The 20,642-nt window shown below is 36.0% G+C and overlaps 1 protein-coding gene across 1 annotated transcript in view; it reads right to left on the bottom strand.

The window, feature by feature from the left end:
• Window positions 1–20,642, bottom strand: part of DENND4C (DENN domain-containing protein 4C) — a 73,742-nt gene that overhangs the window by 17,110 nt on the left and 35,990 nt on the right. Inside the window, exons 15-23 of the mRNA XM_051218068.1 lie at window positions 18,247–18,709; window positions 15,717–16,351; window positions 14,390–14,766; window positions 13,187–13,303; window positions 11,358–11,511; window positions 9,301–9,609; window positions 7,621–8,422; window positions 2,798–3,318; window positions 1,179–1,445 (exon numbers count right to left, since the gene is read on the bottom strand). Coding sequence (XP_051064503.1) covers window positions 1,179–1,445; window positions 2,798–3,318; window positions 7,621–8,422; window positions 9,301–9,609; window positions 11,358–11,511; window positions 13,187–13,303; window positions 14,390–14,766; window positions 15,717–16,351; window positions 18,247–18,709 — 3,645 coding nt within the window. The remainder of the gene's footprint in view (window positions 1–1,178; window positions 1,446–2,797; window positions 3,319–7,620; window positions 8,423–9,300; window positions 9,610–11,357; window positions 11,512–13,186; window positions 13,304–14,389; window positions 14,767–15,716; window positions 16,352–18,246; window positions 18,710–20,642) is intronic.

Raw genomic sequence — 20,642 nt, 5'->3', positions numbered from 1 at the left:
CTCGAACCCAGTACCGTTCGTCTCAAACGCTAATGCGCGATCCACCTAGATACTGATATTAGATAGCCATTCACTTGTGCAATGGGTACGAATTTTAATGTATATTGTGAGGGGTATCGGAATGCTAGGTCTGATTGATCCTAAAGAATGAATGAATCTGAGCCATTGTGATTGATTCTGAGCCGTCCCAGTATTTGTTGAAAAACTAAGGATTGTTAAGTTTGTCTTACATTGTTCCACTCGCTCCCCTTCCACTCTTTTGTATATTGTTTTGTACTACTTATTTACATTCAGTAAGCAGTTGTATTCCCAACAATTTTACACCTACGTTGTAACGCAAGTTGTAATGTGATATTCTAAAATGTTCACATATATTTATTACGTTTATTGTACGTATCATCGTATTTATCATTTTAATTACTGTACCTTAATCACTGCAGCGGTTATCCATAGTTTCGTGCATTTGTTTAAACGCAACAGTTTCCATATTGTTTTGCTCTTGGTTCTGGTTTCGGTTGTATATAAACTGTTGTCAAATATAGACACAGCTATTAGCTGTCCTTTGTACTATCGTATGTTGTAATTATTCTTTATGTTACTGTTACAGGAAGCCTTTTTACTTCATATTTGAAGGACGCGTTTAAACGCCACAGACACCTCACAGGTTGAGGTTTGTAACTAAATTTTGTGTATTATTGAATAAAGAATCACTATTATAGACAAATCGTTGTTTTGGAACTTCGGTTTCGCATGTATCTCAATCGGTTGACCTAGACGCTTCGAAAGATCTAACAAGGATTGAGCGTTATCACATGGTTCTCAGCAACTTCTTGGTAATTTATGTACTAAATTGTTAACCGAACCAACTTTGTGATGTAGCACTCGCATCCCGCTAGCTGTGTGAACAGACGTTAAATAAGTGAAGCAATTATCTAAAACTTGTGCTTCAATTAACATCACTTCCTATAATTTCGAAAGGTCATAATGGAAATTCCATCAATTGTCGATATAAAAACTGAAATAAAGTTGCAATATTTTAACATGGAAGTACTTGGACGATCAGCTGAACAATAAGGAGATTAATAAATGAAATTTACTATAAACAGTCGTAGACTTTAATGAAGCATTCAATTTAATTAAACTAGACGATAATAGCAAATTACCTGAAGAACACTTACCATGCTTTGGTGTTGTTAATCCATGATAAGTATTATTCAGTGTTGGGATAACATGAGATGATTCATTTTGATTGACATAAAATGATGGAGCTGGTACCGATAATGGTGATGTACTATTGTACATATATTGTTGGTATAAACACTGTTGCAAATGTATTGTACGTGTATTGGCAGGTGATATACGCCGATTAACATCGCCAACCAGTAATGGACCAGCGACATTGATCCACATATCATTCAGCGAGTTTGAATCATCCACGTGATTAGCTAGATGAAAAAAAGACAAGCATCTATATCAGCATTTTAGCTTCTTTTTTCAAAATATATTAACAATATTATGTCATCTATATTGAGTAGTGATACGTTTGCTACTGCAAGGTTTATTACTGATTTCATAGCCATGTCCTACAACCCCAGATTAATTCCACACTTCAACTCGGATCATAGAGAAAAGATTAAGAGCTCATATGACCCTTGACTTCTAGATTTATCTAGAAACATACCAAATTCAGCAACGGAAGAGGCAATCGTCCAGTCATGTGATTCTTCATCTTTCTAGATGTTTTTGAGTAGCTTCTATTTGGTGCTGGTTGGATAAAACATTTCCTGGCATATTTTGTGTTTCTAGAGACTTTATCGAAAGATAATTTGTGACTTCTTAACTAATAAATTGAGAAACTATCATCCTACAACGTTGATTGTAATCTTTTGATATGTCGATACTGATTTTATGAAGCACTGTCAATTGAAAGAAGGTTTTTAGTACATACGTTCTAGAGGATCTCATATACCTATGTGTAAGTAACCTATTTATCGTCTTGAAATGACGAATATCTTCATAGAAATGAGAGAACGAAACCGGACAACATCAGGTGATTACCTGCTTTAGCTTGGATACCCAGGGCAGTATTAAAGCTTTCATATTAATTATGATTACTATCATGAAAGAAACGAAAATCCTGTATCGCTCTCCCTACATGTAAACCTTTATCAGTTATGAAACTCACAAACTAAAGTAATTGAATTCAAAACAATAATAAACAAATTAATAGATGGATTGAACTACAATTCTGGGTTCGACATCTTCAGGAATTTTGTAAAACAGGAATGTATTGTTGAAGGAATTCAAAAAATAAACCAGAATACGAGTATATAATATATTGCCATTAACATACTACTAATCTTAAATTAGTTAGACTTCAAAGATAATGAGCAGTTAAGGGTATTTACACTGACACCATCAATCTTAAGTTGTATGAGCTAATATTTTGAAGAATACATTATCAATAAGTTAAAACAACAACACTTGATACTTGGATGAACATTAATTCTTGTATTGATTGTATTCGATATATGTGCAACTCTTGGGCAACTTTACTTCGAGCCTTGATGAACAATAGAATGGTTATACATGTTGACAATTACATTAACAAGTACATACATGCATACACACACACACTGTCACATACTTTCGCCATAATATTACACACGTTTGAACTAAATATTGTTTGTTCCATAGAGTTCTCATGAATTATTACCAACAACGAAAATAATAAACTTTTAATTACTAAATAAAGTCAAAATTCAACAATGTAATCTTGTAATACTAATTGTCTTACCTGAAGGATGATACTCACATTCATAATGATTTGATGAAACACTATTTAAAGCATTATTAACTTGTGGAAATTGTCTAGTTAATTGATAATTACCATTACTATTGATATAGTAATTGTCATAATAATGATAATTCATATCCAATAATCTACTATTCATTGGATTTACAAGATATCCAGAGTCTGATAGTTTATGTGTATTAGTATATGGGATATTATCAGAAGATTGATTATAAGTTGAATCAGTATTTTTCATTTCTATACATGATGGTTTAGACCATGAAACACGTGAAATACGTTCACTTTGTGGTTGATATTGCGGTGGTAAAGGATAATATTGATTTTGTGGTTGAACATGACAACCTCCATGTTGATTAGCTAAATTTGAACCTGTAAAACAATTTGAAGTAGTTGCACGTCTACCTGATTGTGGAGTTGGATTTGTGGATAAACTTGGAATAAGAGAACGCCAATCTAATAAAGATCGATTCATATTGATACGATTGATAAAATCCGATGTAGATCTATTTCATGATAAAATGGTATAATTTGATTTTAAGATTATTATTGAATTAATAAATTAATTAAACACTCGTATAAAAACAAATTACAGTAGGCTGCCCTGTCCCAGGAACAACTATTTCTGAACTCGAAAAATATTGATGGATAACTGTTATGTAACCACTGATCATGTGAAAGTATTACTTGGATTCAAAGTACTAAGAGGGAGAAAATCAGTTCATGGAATTGAGAATATCTGGCTAGGGTTAAATATATTTTAGCAACTACTGTCTTTTTCAACTATCCAATCAGTTATCTCAATTGTGCCTAGTGAATGAATAACCAAATGATGCAACCAACTGCAGATTTTTGTATAAGGTTCTAAGATCTGTTTATTTTTTTTAAGGACAGAAATACATTGGTCAGATGCACCGATTACAGGACAACATATTAACGCGACTATTATGGAGTAGTATCGTGTTTTCGTAAATCTAGTGCAATAGTAAATTAAACAAACCGCAAGAATAAGAAAAGTGTAATTGATGAGAACGAAGTCAGTCAGTAACAACGTAGAACTTCGTACGTACGTACATCAGTTCGAGTTGCCACACCACATTAGCACAGAGATGCACTTGTCGATTCAAATCCCGTAGTGGTAGAGGTAATAAGAGTATAAGCAGTAATCGGGAAGATTAGGGTTTGGAGATGTTATTTAAAGAGTATAATCCAGTGAAATAAATTTGGAAAGAGGAAAAAAATGGACATGAAGAATTCAAAAGATTAGAATTTGGGAGAACACAGAGAGTGGATGCACCTGCGCCATTGCAAACGATTTTGAGCCATGTCAATCAGGGTCTCTAACCATCGGTTGCTATCATCTCGCGGTCCCCAACCAGGTAGTCTACACCTACCAATATGACTCAGTCCACTTGTCAGTGACTTCATGGACTTGTGCCATGTTTTGGTTTGGCCGCCCCTAGCTTTCTTCCAACCTACTCCTATACCACTGAACATCGCACGTCGAGGTAGTCGGTCGTTGGGCATACGTAACACATGACCCAGCCATCTCAACTGATCAAGTTTCACTACTTCATCAATTGATTTGCCATCCTTACCTAGTACCCGTTTCCTAACAACTGCGTTACATACTCGATGGTCCCAGCATATACGAGCAATGTTTCGAAGACACCTATGATCAAATACTAGTAACCTACGGATATCCTCTACTCTTACCGGCCATGTTTCACTGCAATAAAGTACGACGGAACGAACTGCTGCGCAGTAAACACGTCCTTTGGTTGATAGACGGATATCTCGCCTACGCCATAAATGACGCAAGTTGGCAAAAGCTAGTCGAGCCTTCTGTATCCGTGCTGAGATTTCGTCACACACTAAACCACAAGGGCTGATGAGACTTCCAAGATAAGTGAAGCGGTCGACACACTCAACTACTTCACTCCCTATCACTAGTTCGGGTGTCGATGTAACCCAATCCTGAAGCAACATTTTGCACTTCGAGGGAGCGAATCGCATCCCGAACATGCTTGCATTGTTGCTTAGAGTGGCCAGAAGACTCTGCATTTTGTCAGTGTCATCAGCATATTCTAAGTCAACAAGTGAACCTCCCGGTAGAAGTTCAACCCCTGGAAATTTAGATGATGAGAGTGTTATCTCTAAAAGTACGTCGACCACAAAGTTGAACAAGAATGGGGAGAGTGGACAACCCTGACGAACACCACTTGAGGTAATCAATTCTGATGACAGTTCGCCATAAGCTCTCACTCTACCAGTTGTGTTCGAGTAGAGAGCCTTTATGAGGTTAATGTACTTCTTTGGTACTCCTTTCAGTGACAAACACTGCCATAGAACCTCACGATCAACAGAGTCGAATGCCGCCTTAAGGTCGAGAAATACTACCATTGTGGGGCGTCTGAATGTGTGTCTGTGTTCTAGAACCTGACGTAGTGTGAATATCTGGTCTATACAACCACGTCCTGGTCGAAAACCAGCCTCATTTTCTCTAGTCTGCTCTTCACGAGCTTTAGTTAGGCGTCGAAGTATTATTGAAGCTAATATTTTAGACACTATATTAGTCAAACTGATTCCTCTGTGATTGTCACAAGAGGACTTTTGTCCTTTCTTAAAAACTGGCACAATCAGTGATTGAGACCAGTCAGATGGGATTACGTTCAGTTCCCAAATTCTACCTAAGACCTCGGTTAATCTCATTGCTAATACTGGACCACCATCCTTAAAAATCTCAGGAGTAAACCTGTCAGGGCCTGCTGCTCTCCCTCGTTTCAGATTTCCTATGGCTTTTTCAACTTCGTAAAGGGACGGAGGACCTACATTAACTTGCCATTCAGGTTGACTGGAGATCGTGGGAAACCGAAGTGTGGCTGAAGGCCAGTTGAACTGATCCCTAAAGTGTTCTGCCCATCGATCCAATCTCCTGGATTGAGAATGAATAATATGTCCATCTTTCTCTGAGATTGTTTCGCTAACGGTCGGGTTCCTAATTCCGGTTTCCTTAACGAGTCTGAACAATTGTCTGCTATTACCTATTGCCGCTGCCTTTTCCATCTCTCTTGCTTTCGCTACCCACCACTGTTCGCGATCATTGCGTAGGCTTCTTGTCAGCTTGCGATTAAGCTGACTCCGCTCTTCATTATGTTCAGAGTCAGGTGGAATGAGTTTCCGAGCATCTATCAGTGAGATAGATGCTGCTGAGATCCAGTGTTGCTCCCTAACCTTCTGGTTTACCTTACTAGCAGATATCACTGCTGTTTCCACAGCTTTTCGGATATCATTCCATGCTGCATCGGGGTGGGCATCACATACATGGCTGCCTAACTGTTTTCCTAGTTGTTCCTGAAATATACTCTTAGCTTGACTATCATTAAGTAGGGCCCTAAGAGGTTTCCTTGCAGGATCTTTCCTACGTCCAGTAAGACGCAAGCAAATACGCGCTCGCACTAGAGCATGATCTGAATCTAGGCATGTGCTCCAGAATGAGCGACAGTCTTCTATCGAGCCCCTCCATCGGTGGCTGATAGCGATGTGATCCAGTTGGGTCCAACGTTGGGACGAATTAGGGGTCGCCATGTTAAAAGATGTTTTTCCTTATGCTTAAAGTTAGTATTTGCAAGGAACAGGCGGTTATCTGAGCATAGCTGCAACAGACGGTCGCCATTATCTGTTCTTTGAGCCACGACACCATAGGATCCACCTAGGTGTCTTTCCTTATCACTTAGTTTGCCTACTTGAGCATTAAAGTCACCGGCCACTATTACTACATCCGAGCGCCTAGCTTTTCGGAGAAGGTCCGAAAGCTTTCTGTGCTCTATTGGTGACTACATAGAGAATCAAGTATTAAACTATGAATCACAGATTTTTGGGAAGCTAACAATACTATCAATTTTGTAGGAAGAAGCCGTGATCAGTGGGCTAATCTTTATAGGATGTGATTCATTTACCCACCACAAACAACTGAAGATCGTCGCGCAGTATATCGTGGATTGATTAATGTCAGACATTAACACCGTCGGATGGCAACCCAATGGTCTAGAATTTAAGCATTTGCGTGCGATACTAAAAGTCATGGTTTGCTTCTTACGTTCATGAAATTGAATGTCCACTGCTGAGGAGTCCCATACTAGGACGATTATAATTTTATTGCACGATTATCGAATACTTGGACACTTGCATTTTTATATTCTTGTACTTGAAAGTTTTAGTTTGATTCATAACTTGTTTCCATATATATTCCACTGTTCCGGAATTATCATTGATTAATTACTCCTCCACACCACTTCGCTCTGCACCGTTTCTTACTCAGTTTTGTACATATAGTAATTTTCTATGTGTAGTACTGTGTGATCAAGTATTTAGTGCATATTATCATAAGAGCTTTGGAGTTATATTGATAATAAACAATAGGGTTAGAATCTGTTTCCCAAAATTATCTTAATCAGAAACTGGGTTACAAGTAGCATGTTGACCAATAGGTGTTAAAATTTTGGTCGTTTCTTTTTCATTAGTCTAGAGTAAGTCATTGATTTGATAAACATAAAGCGAACAAGCACAACAAACCAACATTAAAATACGACTGCGCTTATAATAAATCTACTCGAATGAAGACGTCTCGACAATGGTAAAGAGGTTTGTCTTTTTGAAAAAAGTGAATAATGAACAGAATAATTACTATCGATAACTTCGTCAGGTTCTCTACACTAGAATATGTAAAAGAAGAAAATTGTTTATTCTAACAATTCTTTATTTCCTGGAGGAATTTTAAATAATGTCATGTTTTTTATGACACTTACCTATTAAAAAAGTTCAGTGCATTATGAACAACTGAAACTTTGGTTTGTGCATTAGCATCTTCATTGTCTTCATCGTTGTCTTCAACATCATCATCATCATCATCACTATCAACATTATTATTATTATTATTATCCACAAGTGTAGCTGTCAAATTTGAATTATCATTAGTAGTAGTAACAGAAGTGGTAGTAGTGGTAGTCGGAATACTAGTCATAATATTTTGATGATGCGCTGATTGTCTTATAACATTAATTGACGAAGAATTATCATCAAATGATTGTCTAGATGATTTTGAAAATAATAAATGTTTATTATCTCGAGTCACATCTATACTACTATGATGTGAATAAGGAGTACGATGATACGATGACGGATTATGAGTGGTAGTAGTCGTAGTAGCAGGCGAAGTATTATAATGTTGAAGGAATGGACGTTTGATTTTTGATAGCGCTGATGATAGTAAATTATATCCGTAATGAATGTGTTCATTTTCAGAATCTTCATCATCATCTGCGCATGAATCATCATCACTGAGATTGGTACCATTACTACTGCTACTACTATTGTTGTGATCATTAATAACGTCAGCTGAGGCAGAGACAGACTTAACAGTGTCAGGAGCACTAATATGATTCTCCACTATTGATGAAGGGTTTTCCCTTACGTGTGTTACATTATTTTCATCATCATTACCAATAACTATAGTTGGATCTGATTGTTCAACATTACTCAAGCTTGATGTTTGAAGACAATTTAAACTGGAAGAAGGTATAGATTGGCTGACAGTATTTGAACTGCAACCTGTAAAAGATGATGAATTACCAGATAGAATATATATCTATATCTATATATTTGGATAGAAAGACAGCAAGAAAGAAAGAAAAATCCCGACTACTAGTCAGTTCCATGACATCAACTTGATTTTAGTAAAATGAGTTTAACTAAGTTGGAATTCAAATCATAATGAGTACTGTATCGATAAAAAAAGAAGATATAAACACGGTAAGATAACTGTCTCAAGAAATAGTTGACAGTGAATATGTAATATAACACTTCTTAATGAATCTTAGCGTAAAACTTTATTTAATCCAAAAAATTTTAGTAAGCTATTTTGTTCTAAACTGCCTAGATACGCCAAAGGGCAAAGAGAATCCAATATTTTTTTCGAAATGCTCTTAAAGGCCCATGCATTTTTAGCCTATGACAGAGAAGTGCTACTAACTAACTTCACTCGTCCAGAAGTGTTACTTATGAAAGTGAGAGGACAAAAATGCCGATGTTTGACATGTAAACCGGACTATATATGGTGGATTTATCTACGAGAGTTAGGAAATCCTGATACTAAGTGGTCCGTATACATGGTCTCTGTGATTCCGAGGTAACGATTAGTGCATAAACATGTTCTTGGTCATTGGTAATCATAGAACAACATCACCATGCGTTGCTCCGTCGCTAGTGGATTAAACTTTTAGGGTTAAAGGCTCGAGGAGTGGCTCCCTAAGGAAATCATCTGCTTTGGTTTAAGACCCCTGGCAATATACCTATATGTGACGCATACTATTTCAGAACCCCAGGTGTATCAGATCCTATATCAATTAAGAAAACAAAATGATCAACTGTACACTTTGACGGAATAAATCATATAAATAATACGTTTGTATACTAGAAAAACACCGTACTAGTTATGTGTTCTTTTGACTGTGAACTGTGATGACATAAAGTGTCGTCACCGTTACCAATAACAGATGATTCTTGATGATTTTCTGTTAATTCTTGAATTCGTTGATGTTGTTCCATTGGAAGTGGATGATTATCATCGGTTGAAACAACACATGACATCGAATCATTGTTGATATTTGTAGATTGGTCAACAACAGGTGACCAGTCTTGATCTGAACTTGTCTTATCTTCATGTATATTCAATGTTGAATATCCTTGATCAGTAAGATCATCAGATGAATTAAACGGTTGAGGTACTATGACGCCAGCTACATTCAATAAAAAAACACTTTATAGCACAACAAGATTAACACCGGATTCATAGAACTAGTTAATTCAGTGGTGGTAATATATAAAAGAAAGATTGCATATAACGACATAGTGCAGGAAGAAAGAATTAGTTCGTAGAAAGAAAGATATGAAGCGATTTTAATCTCTTAGTTTAAGTGAAGACAAAGAGTGATCGATTCTGAGCCATGTCACCCACAGTCTCCAAACATTGTTTACGATAGTCACGTGGACCCCAACCAAGTAGTCTGCATCTACCAACATGGCTCATACCAGAAGTTAGTGACTTCAAGCACTGATGCAACGTTTTGGTTTGGCCGCCCCTAACTCTCTTCCAACCATCCACAACACTAGTCAGCATTGAGCGTTGTGGTAATCGGTGTTCAGGCATACGTAACACGTGGCCCAACCATCTCAGTCGATGAAGATTCACAACCTCATCTACTGATTTACCATCATTTCCTAATACCCTGCGTCTAACCTCACTATTACTTACCCGGTGATTCCAGCAGACGCCAGCAATATTTCTAAGGTAACTGTGGTCAAATACTAGTAGCTTACGAGTGTCTTCTACTCTTAATGGCCATGTTTCGCTGCCGTAAATTAAAACAGAACGGACTGCCGCGCAGTATACTCGCCGTTTTATTAATAGACGGATATTTCGCCTTTGCCATAGGTGACGTAAGGTAGCAAAAGCCAAACTAGCTTTTCGAATCTGTGCTGAAACTTTTACAGACACCAACGCATTACAGTAAAACTGTATTGATGTTCGTATTGAAGATTCTGACTCTGATGTTGTCTGACGGTTGTTTTGAGTTCCATATGTCCTTCAACTGCAGGAATGGAGTCCTTGCTTTGCCGATTTTCGGCCTTACATCTGTATCAGATCCTCTTTGTTCATCGATGATGTTGTCCAGGTACATGAAAGTTTCCACCTCTTTCAGAGTTTCTCCATAAAATGTGATTGTGTTGGTGTTCTTCGTGTTATATTTTAGGATCTTGGTTTTTCTTATATGTATGCTGGGGCGCATTGATGTAGCAGAAGCTGCTGTTATATTAGTTTGCTTCATCTGCATTTGTTGGTGGGTATGCGCTAGAAGGGCCCGACCGCCTGGGAAGTCCTAATTGATTCCGAGCTGTCCATTGTATTCCGTGCTTCCCCTCAGATGTGGAGGTCTTCATAATCCAGTCAACCAGAAGAAAAAGAAAGGGTGATAGAAATCCAACTGATATATATTAGTTACTTATAAACCAAGAAGGAACTAGTATAAATATGCACTTGTTCAAGTTAGGATAAAATTATATATATATATATATATATATATATATATATATATATATATATATATATATATATATCCACAAAGGACGCACATGTATAATAAAGACTGGTCGAAATTTAACCTTAACTATCGACAACGGGATAATCCAGTTCATTTTTAATAATAATATAAACATTACACATGTTGAACATGTTAGTAGCTATCTGAACTCAGTATCTCAGTTGATAACACATTAGATATTTGAAGCGAAAAGTACTCGTTCCACGTTTTAATATAAGTATCATACTAGGATACAGGTATATGCAGTTGACGAGTCCGTAATAGAACGAAACGAACACGATGAATTATATTGCTAACCACAATTCATCTATCTAAGTTTATTAAAACCACAACAATCCAGAAACAACCTGACAATAAAATGGTTTTTTATATATGTATAAACGAACTTGTATTTTCAGAACTATTAATTTGTGTAGATGGAATCAGTTCAGTATCGGCAGAAGCCGAACGACGATGACTATGATGTTTAGATGTGGACATCAAACGTTCGTTTTCCAATCTTTCGTGTTCTCTCAGCTCTTTCTCAAATGCTTTGTAAATCTAAAAAAATGTTGAAATATTGAATTACTATCTGTGATAAGAGAGAGAGAGCATAGTTTAGCAAACCTTAAAATAGAATTAGACTTATAGTTACGGAAAAAAAACTTATTTTTCTACACTTCAGCTTTAAAAGTGAAGAAATTACAGGGTTAACCAACTGTAAAATGTATTATGATTAAAAGTGACCACTTTTCTCAACATTGCAGAAACTTGACAATGGATCAACAGAGGTCACGTTGTCAACATTTTAAGTTCAAGTTTACAGAAATGAAAAAATTCTAGAAAAAAATTATGCAACTTGCATCTATATGCTACGTGGGAGTAGCTAATTAAAGATTCAAATAAAAACTTGTGGACTAAAAAAGAGACAGCTATCAATTTATCACTGATACAATTAAGCTGAAAAATTCGATAATCTTGTTTCTAATAACTATTATCATTATTTATATTATCTAATTTTTAATTCATTCGCCCTAATCGTACTTCAGATGGAGACCAAGTCTCAATATCAGTCAGTCAGTTAGTCAGTAACAACGTAGAACTTCGTACGTACGTACATCAGTTCAAGTTGCCATACCATATTAGCACAGAGATGCAGTTGTCGATTCAAATCCCGTAGTGGTAGAGTTAGTAAGAGTATAAGCAGTAATCGGAAACATTAGGGTTTGAAGATGTTATTCAAGGTGTATAATCTAGTGAAATAAATTTGGAAAGAGAAAAAAAAGGACATGAAGAATTCAGGAGATTAGAATTTGGGAGAACACAAAGAGTAAATGCACCTGCGCTAAGTCTCAATGGTTGTATGATGAAAGTTGTAAATAGCTGACCATAGATGATTATGGTATTTTTCAAAAACACATGGACAAATTCATTGAGTAAACTAGACTAAGTAAATATGTACTATAGTACGCTTTATAAGAATCAATATTTTAAACAATATGATATTGAAACAACATATGGATTACATAAGAACAGATATTAGACTGGACCAAATATTGCACATGTATATTCTCAGTAATGAATAGTGGAAATAGTTGAATTTCATTAAAGTTATGGACCAATATAAGTTAGACCACCAGTAAATCCCGAAAACACTGGATGCCTGGTTCGTCCTAGTATGGGATTCTTCAGTAATTTTCAGCAACGATCCTGAACGCAGATACTGAACTCACAACCTTCGATCTCACGCATGAACGTTCAAACTCTAGATCACTGAAATGGCATTCAACGGTGTTAATGTCTAGCACCAATCAATACACGATAGTGTGCATCCACCTTCGATTATTTGCGGTAGGTAACTGAGTAACACGCAATACGGATTAGCTCCACTGGTCACGGATCCTTAATAGTACTCTGGAAATTTCCTCTTGAAGCTAGTCATTAGTGAGACGACAGTCCAATGCTTTCAGGTTTTCAATGGTGATGTAACCTAGGTTGGCTCATGGTTCCAATGACTTACGAATTCATCTACTGATATTCAAATTGAGTAGTGTATGACGAAGCGTCTGAAATGATTAGATAGAGAATACTCGGACATAAACGTAGTCTAGAGGAAAACAACAAAGGATGAAATGACTGCTACAAAACTGGCATTAGAAGTCTCTGTTAGAGTATTAGAGTCATCAGATAAACTGAAAAATACTATCATATTTATCGAAAAAGAAACAAAGCTTACATGATTCGCAATTCCAGATGACGATGATGACCAGTCTACTGAATTAATGAACTTCAGTAAATCGAAATTTTCAATACGATTTTGATACAATAACACTAACAATATTCGTAAAGCAACCTGAAACAATCAAGTAATAATGTTAGAGATAAAATACTACACCACAAGCAAAAAAACAGATATCACTGTTTTATCAATATTAATAATATATTTGTTAATATTCGAATAAGTAGAAAAAAAATAAGTTTTCTGACGTTTCGTGACTCACTGTAAGCCATTTCTTCAGAGAATAAGCAAGCAGACTAGGTTAACCCTAGGTTAAATATTATAAAGAAACGAATCAAAAATAGTTGGCACAATCAATTATAAAACAAGTCCGGCCAAGTCAATGTCATATCACTCCGGTAAGGTGATTTATATAAGACATGTTTGTGAATGTGTGTGTGCTAGCAGATAAAAATTGTAATGTTTGTAATGTGAAAGGATAGGGTTGAGTTTGTATATATGATATTAGTATGAGATGTGGACAGAATCAGACACAGTAGCTCGAAAAGATGTTTTAAGTCTGATGGATAGTAAAGGCCTTCTTTTCTATTTAAAGCAGAAGGACTCAGCAAGATATGGAAAGCTTAAGCTATTCGTCAAATTAGAACCTGACACGTACGTGCATCAGTTCAAGTTTCCGTACCACATAAACACATTGAAATAAAATAGTGGGAGTAGTAACAGTAACAGTAGTGGAAAAGATTAAGAGTAGAAGCCAGAAGAAAAGGCACAAGGAGACTTCGGGACTCAGGCTCTAATGAAAGGCAAGGAGTAAGTGCATCTAAGCCATTGCAGATGATTTTGATTTATGTTATCGAAATTCGATGACCATAGAGTTACGATAGTCACGTGGATTCCAAATAGAATCTTCAGAGACTGATGGCGTATCTTGGTTTGGTCACTATTAGCTTTCTTCCAATTTATTCCTACAGCGGCATTCATCGCGTGTCCAGTTAGTTCGTGCGTTGGCATGCATAACATATACCCTAACCATCTCAGTCAACAAATATTCACTATAATTGATCAGTTTCTTCTGGCATATGCATATCCTGAGCAGATTGCCTCGATACAGTCATCAGTCACACACACATATATATACAGAGAATAGGTTAAAAGGTTGGTCAATGAGATTGTATATTGATTAATAATTCAAAATCTAACCTGATCAGGAACTTCAAGTTCATAGTCGTGTATTCTCTTGTATACACCAAGCGATTGAATTATAATTTGTTTAATTACATTCGTCACTTCAAGATAATTACCATTATTATTACTATTATTATTATTATCGTTATTGTTGTTACTAATAACAGGATTGAATAATTTACACCCTGTACTTTCACTCTGTTGTTGTACATTATGATATTCATTAACAATTTCAGTTTTATTCACACAATGATTTATATTGTCAATTTCATCTGTATAGTATTTATACACAGAAGATAGATAACCTGGTAATAACATAAACCAAATTGAATAGGCAGATCCTGCTAAATACTTGACTTTCATATAATCCTCAGTTTCTGAAATGTTAATACCTAGAAGAGTGAAAATGTCAAAAAACAAACATAATTACATAATGAGGAGAATTGAAGGGAAGTATAACTTTTAAGGCGATTATATGAAAGACCATTTATCTATATCTTTAGTGTACAAATGGTACATCCTTAGATTGTTCCATGATGAAATTGTCCTTTTTCTCTAAACTTTTGTTTGATAAATAGATCGTTGTTATATCTTATTAGTCGAGATTTACCATTATATAAATATTTATTTATTACTCCGATTTCGTATTAGTTATAACTAAGTTACGTATATATTGTAATTCCTAAATTGTGGTGCTGTGTAGTCAGTTATTTCAGGAATATTACTCTGTAAGTCTAAAACCATGATTGAATTGATCACAACTGAAAGTTGATCTGCATTTTATCTTCGTCTTTTGATTGGTTACTGAGTTAGAAGGGGCATGAGAACCAATAAACATTAACATCTATCTTTGTTGTTATTTATTGGTTGATGTGTCAATTAGTGAATAGGACACAGGTGCCTACTGGGAGTAGAATTGAATTAATCGATAATATTACTTCTGTGTTTTTTTTTAAAGTAACATTATTGACGAGTTTAGTGAATTTTTAAAGAAACGAGCACGTAACAAGAAAACGTCGCACTAACAAAAAATGGTTTTTTCTTTGAAACAAGTGAAAGTATTGCTGTATTAATAGAAGTTGTGTCAGGAAAAATGTTTATTTCACAGTAATATTTTGATCCTTTATCAGGTAAACAAATAGATCTCTATATTTCTTGCATTCAATCTTGTATCTTAGTGAATGTCAACTAACTTACTAAGACTGCTTTGAGTAACTAATAGAAAATCAGTGTAAACCCAGTGGGTTTTTTTTTAACCTATCCGTCTCCTCTAGAAAAGATGTAAAAAATATAATTATTAGAACTTATTACATGGAAAGAAACTGTTTTCCATTCAACTCACAATGATTTAGCGTATATCGTAATTCTTGCGATGTACGCTTTAAAATAGTTGCATTATTCACTGGTAAACAATATTTTGTACTCAAACCAATTAAACTCGTATTCTCTGGACGATTTGAACGAATAATTAGTGGAGATGGACTGTTTACTAACATTAATGAGCCAAATCTTTGAGTAGTGTTAAGTTGTAGTTTTGTCATCATTAATATTGACATTCCAGTCGGTGTTCGAGAATCTGGATTATGGTTTATTATATTGGTATTTACTGGGGATTTTGACCAACAGTTGACAGGAGTTGGTGATAAAAGCATATCACTACAGATGGTAGAATTAGAAGAAATGCAATTCTCTTTATTTTTAACCTCTTCTGGTACTGATGTTATCAATGTAGTAATTAGAGTGGAATTATCAGGGTTATCATTAACATTAAACATTGGTGTGATTATAGAATTATTTGACAAAGTAGCTTTTAAAAGAAATGCTCTTGAAGCTAATAAGTCTAATAATGTAGAATTAATATTAGTTGGAAAAAAACCGAGTGAATGTTCTTTTGTCCATAATAAGTGTTGCAGTTGAGGTGTGTCGACGAATTCAGGAACTGGCCAACATGGAGGACTAATAACTGTTATACACAGACTAAAAAATGGATAGGAAAAGAATAAAAATAAACTAATTGAAACAAGGAAAACAACCAGTTAATTAAAAAAATTGAATTCGGCTAAAGCTAGATCGACTAGATTGTGATTCATTAGTGAGAGGTCAATTCATATCATTAGCTCATTGTCATTTTGTCGGACTAATGAACCGATAAATATAATTATGAATTGAACTAAAGCGTCTAATGGTATTTCTGTACTAAAATCCTAGCCCAAATATACAAACCTCATGATTATTTAACCTCGTTTGTTATTCCTATGTACCTGCTTCGGTCTGGGCACCCGGGCAGTATCACAGCCTTCACACAAATCGAATGGTTTATGTGGCGCATATCTATTTGGTGCCTCCTTGTACCAATGTTTGTGTGTTTAAATAAATAAACAAGTAGTGACAATTTTCTAGTACCAATTCGCTTACGACAACAATTGGTTGTATTCCAGGAATGTATAAGAGCATCTAAGCAATCAAATGCATATAGAAATGTGATCAATTTGATTCGCGACTTCAGTTGTAGAAGGAGAATACCAGGTAACGCATATCGAGGTTAGATGTCGTGGAAGTTGATGATGAGAAGCAGTTTGTGACATGCGCAAAATTAGAAAATACAGCATGTTTGATTTAACCTTCAACCACTAAGTGTCTATTGTCCATCTAAACAATACTCTACTATTTCTAGACCTTAAACTTGTATATTTCAGCCATTAGCTAATACTTTAATATACGTGAAACACAATTTATTGAAGATATTATTTAAATAACCATAGAACCTAACTTTTATTGGATTGAAATTAAAATACAATCAACTCATTCATCAGGTACCTGTGTATGAAACACACTCAAAGTGTGAGAGCTAATGATAATAACCAGATTGTATGAACCAGACAAGTAGATAAGGTGGGGTTGGCTACAACTCATTAACTCGACAGTTTAGTTATCGTATAGGTATTGTCTGTACATCTGAGCAAAATGTGTAATCTAACTGCATTATTAATATAATCACATTCTATATGCAATAAATGTGATAGAAGAGGACCATTATTTGAAGTGAATTTATCTGTTAACATATTTTTCTTCAAGTTAGAAAGAAAAATGTCGTGCCTAAAATAGTTTTAGAGACTAGTTGATAAGAAAACTACTTGCAATATACTGATAACAAAGTGAATGTTGTACGTTCCTGTCTACATAATGCATAAATATATACATCAATGAAGTGAGCGAAGGGAATCTTTTTATTGTTTCTAAAAAGTTGCTAACATTCAATAACAAAACCATGTTAGTAATGCTGATCTTTGGTAATGCATGTTAGGCCCCTGTAAAGATAGTTTAGTTATTACCATCATCTTTGAGCTCCAGCTTTAATCGCTTAGATATATTTTAAGAAATTCAACGCAGGCGCTTTCATTTCGTGGATTAATAACCAAGACTGTGATTAGGAGGAAAGGTGGAGAAGTGATCAATTTGTGATATAATGTCGTGGTATGAAATGAAGCTGTATAAGACCAGTATCTGTCAGTCCATCAGAATCTTGTAGTTAAAATCCTATAGAGGACATGGCTTCGTGGATTGACATACCACCAAACACGACTCAGTATGGAAACTATTAGCTATTCAATTTTTCTTATATTCTTGATAAAACTGACAAGAAATTTCTTCGACTGAAGGGATCCATTCTGTTTGTATTTCTCTCATGATTATAACTTTATTTATTTACACTGTTGTTTTTCTTGTTGCATGCACTACATTTCCTTCCTTCATTTCTTCACAACGTTATCTCTTTTTGTGCGACATATACAACTACCCGATCGTATTAGATTTTATGCAAATAAAATAACTGATTAAGAAAAAAAGAATTCAAAGATGAGAAAAGCACTCACTTGTTATTATTAGGTAAAAGCCCTAAATCACTTGAAAGCTGTGAATCCGTCGATTCATCCGATCTATCTTTGATCGATGTGTTACTTGACACTGATCGATCTTCTGAATGATTATTATGATCAGCATAGCTCAGATGATTATTACTACTACTATTACTATTATGATTATTTGTAATGCTCAGTTGTTCATGAGACGATGATGCCGATCGTTTAATTGTGAATATATTACTCATAGTTGTTAAACTAATATTATTACGAGAACGATGAAGATGTTGATGATGATGTGGTCGAGATTTCGATTCACTTTCTAGCAATAATTCAATACGATTATCGAAATAATCCAATTCTTCATCACGTGATGAAGCGTAAATTCGATCACGAACAAAATTATTCCATTGTTGTGTTTCGAATAAAGCACGATAAAACGGTATTGTATGCTTATCAGCGCATTCTCGTAAGAAATCTGATTGAAAAATAAATGGAAAGAGATAGGATTTAAGTGTAATAAGTATGAAAAACACTTCAGATGATATATATATATATATAGAATCATTCATTTGATCTCACCATGCCAAAATAAAAAACCAACTCGATTTACACCTCGTGTATCTGGAAGACCTGATGCTGCTTCTCGTGGCCTCGCCGCCGTAGGTATAGCATTGAGTCCTAGGGCAGAACTAGCTCTTTTAGACTGGATCCCAGTAAACAGTCATTTCTGCGCTGTTCGACTAAACGGAACAGTAAGGACTCGGAAAGATAGGGACACTCGTCGTTGCCTCTTCGTCGTCTCTGCCTATTCTACCACTGACTGCAGCGCAGATGATGTAAAAAATGAGTTTTACAGAAAGCTTTCCGACCTTCTCCGAAATGCTAGGAGCTCTGATGTAGTAGTGGCTGGTGACTTTAATGCTCAGGTAGGTAAACTAAGAGAAGGGGAAAGATGCCTGGGTGGATCTTATAGCACCGTGGCTCAAAGAACAGATAATGGCGACCGTCTGTTGCAGCTATGCTCAGATAACCGCCTCTTCATTGCAAATACTAACTTTAAGCATAAGCAAAAACATCTGGTTTTCGACCTGGACATCGTTGTATAGACCAGATATTCACACTACAAGTCCTAGAACACAGACACACATTCAGACGCCTCACAATCGTAGTATTACTCGACATTAAGCCGGTATTTGACTCTGTTGATCGTCAGGTTCTGTGGCAGTGTTTGTCACTGAAAGGTAGTACCAAAGAAGTACATTAACCTTATAAAGGCTCTCTACTCAAACACAACTGGTCGAGTGAGAGTTTATGGCGAACTGTCATCAGAATTGATTACCTCTGATGGTGTTCGTCAGGGCTGTCCACTCTCTCCATTCTTGTTTAACTTTGTCGTTTAGGTGCTTTTAGAGATGACACTTTCCTTATCTAGTTTTCCAGGGGTTGAACTTATACCAGGATATTCACTTTTTGACCTAGAATATGCCGATGACATAGTTCTATTTGGTGAAGACGCTGACAAAATGCAGAGTCTTCTGACCACTCTAAGCAACAATGCAAGCATGTTCGGGATGCGATTCTCTCCCTCGAAATGCAAAATGCAACTTCAAGATTGGGTGGCATCGACACCCGAACTAATGATAGGGAATGAAGTAGTTGAGCGTGTCCATCGCTTCACTTATCTTGGAAGACTCATCAGCCCTTGTGGTTTGGTGTGTGACGAAATCTCAGCACGGATACAGAAGGCTCGACTAGCTTTTGCCAACTTGCGTCATTTATGGCGTAGGCGAGATATCCGTCTATCAACAAAAAGAACGTGTGTACTGCGCAGCATTTTGTTCCGTTCTACTTTATGGCAGTGAAACACTGTCGGTAAGAGTAGAGGATATTCGTAGGTTACTAGTATTCGATCATAGATGTCTTCGAAACATTGATCGTATATCATGGGACCATCGAGTAAGTAACGCAGTTGTTAGGAAACGGATACTAGGTAAGGGTGGCAAATCAATTGATGAAGTAGTGAAACTTCATCAGTTGAGATGGCTGGGACACGTGTTACGTATGCCCAACGACCGACTACCTCGAAGTGCGATGTTCAGTGGTATAGGAGTAGATTGGAAGAAAGCTACAGGCGGCCAAACCAAAACATGGCACAAGTCCATGAAGTCACTGACAAGTGGACTGAGTCATGTTGGTAGGTGTAGACTACCTGGTTGGGGACCACGAGATGATAGCAACCGATGGTTAGAGACCCTGAATGACATGGCTTAAAATCGTTTGCAAGGGCGCAGGTGCATCCATTCTTTGTGTTCTCTCAAATTTTAGTCTCCTGATTCTTCCTTGTCTCTTTTTTCTCTTCCCAAATTTGTTTCACTGTATTATACTCTTTAAATAACATCTCCAAACCC

Source organism: Schistosoma haematobium, chromosome 7, assembly GCF_000699445.3.
Source record: "Schistosoma haematobium chromosome 7, whole genome shotgun sequence".
NCBI lineage: Eukaryota > Metazoa > Platyhelminthes > Trematoda > Strigeidida > Schistosomatidae > Schistosoma > Schistosoma haematobium.
The sequence above is the reverse complement of the archived record's forward strand: the minus strand, read 5'-3'. Positions and strand labels throughout refer to the sequence as shown.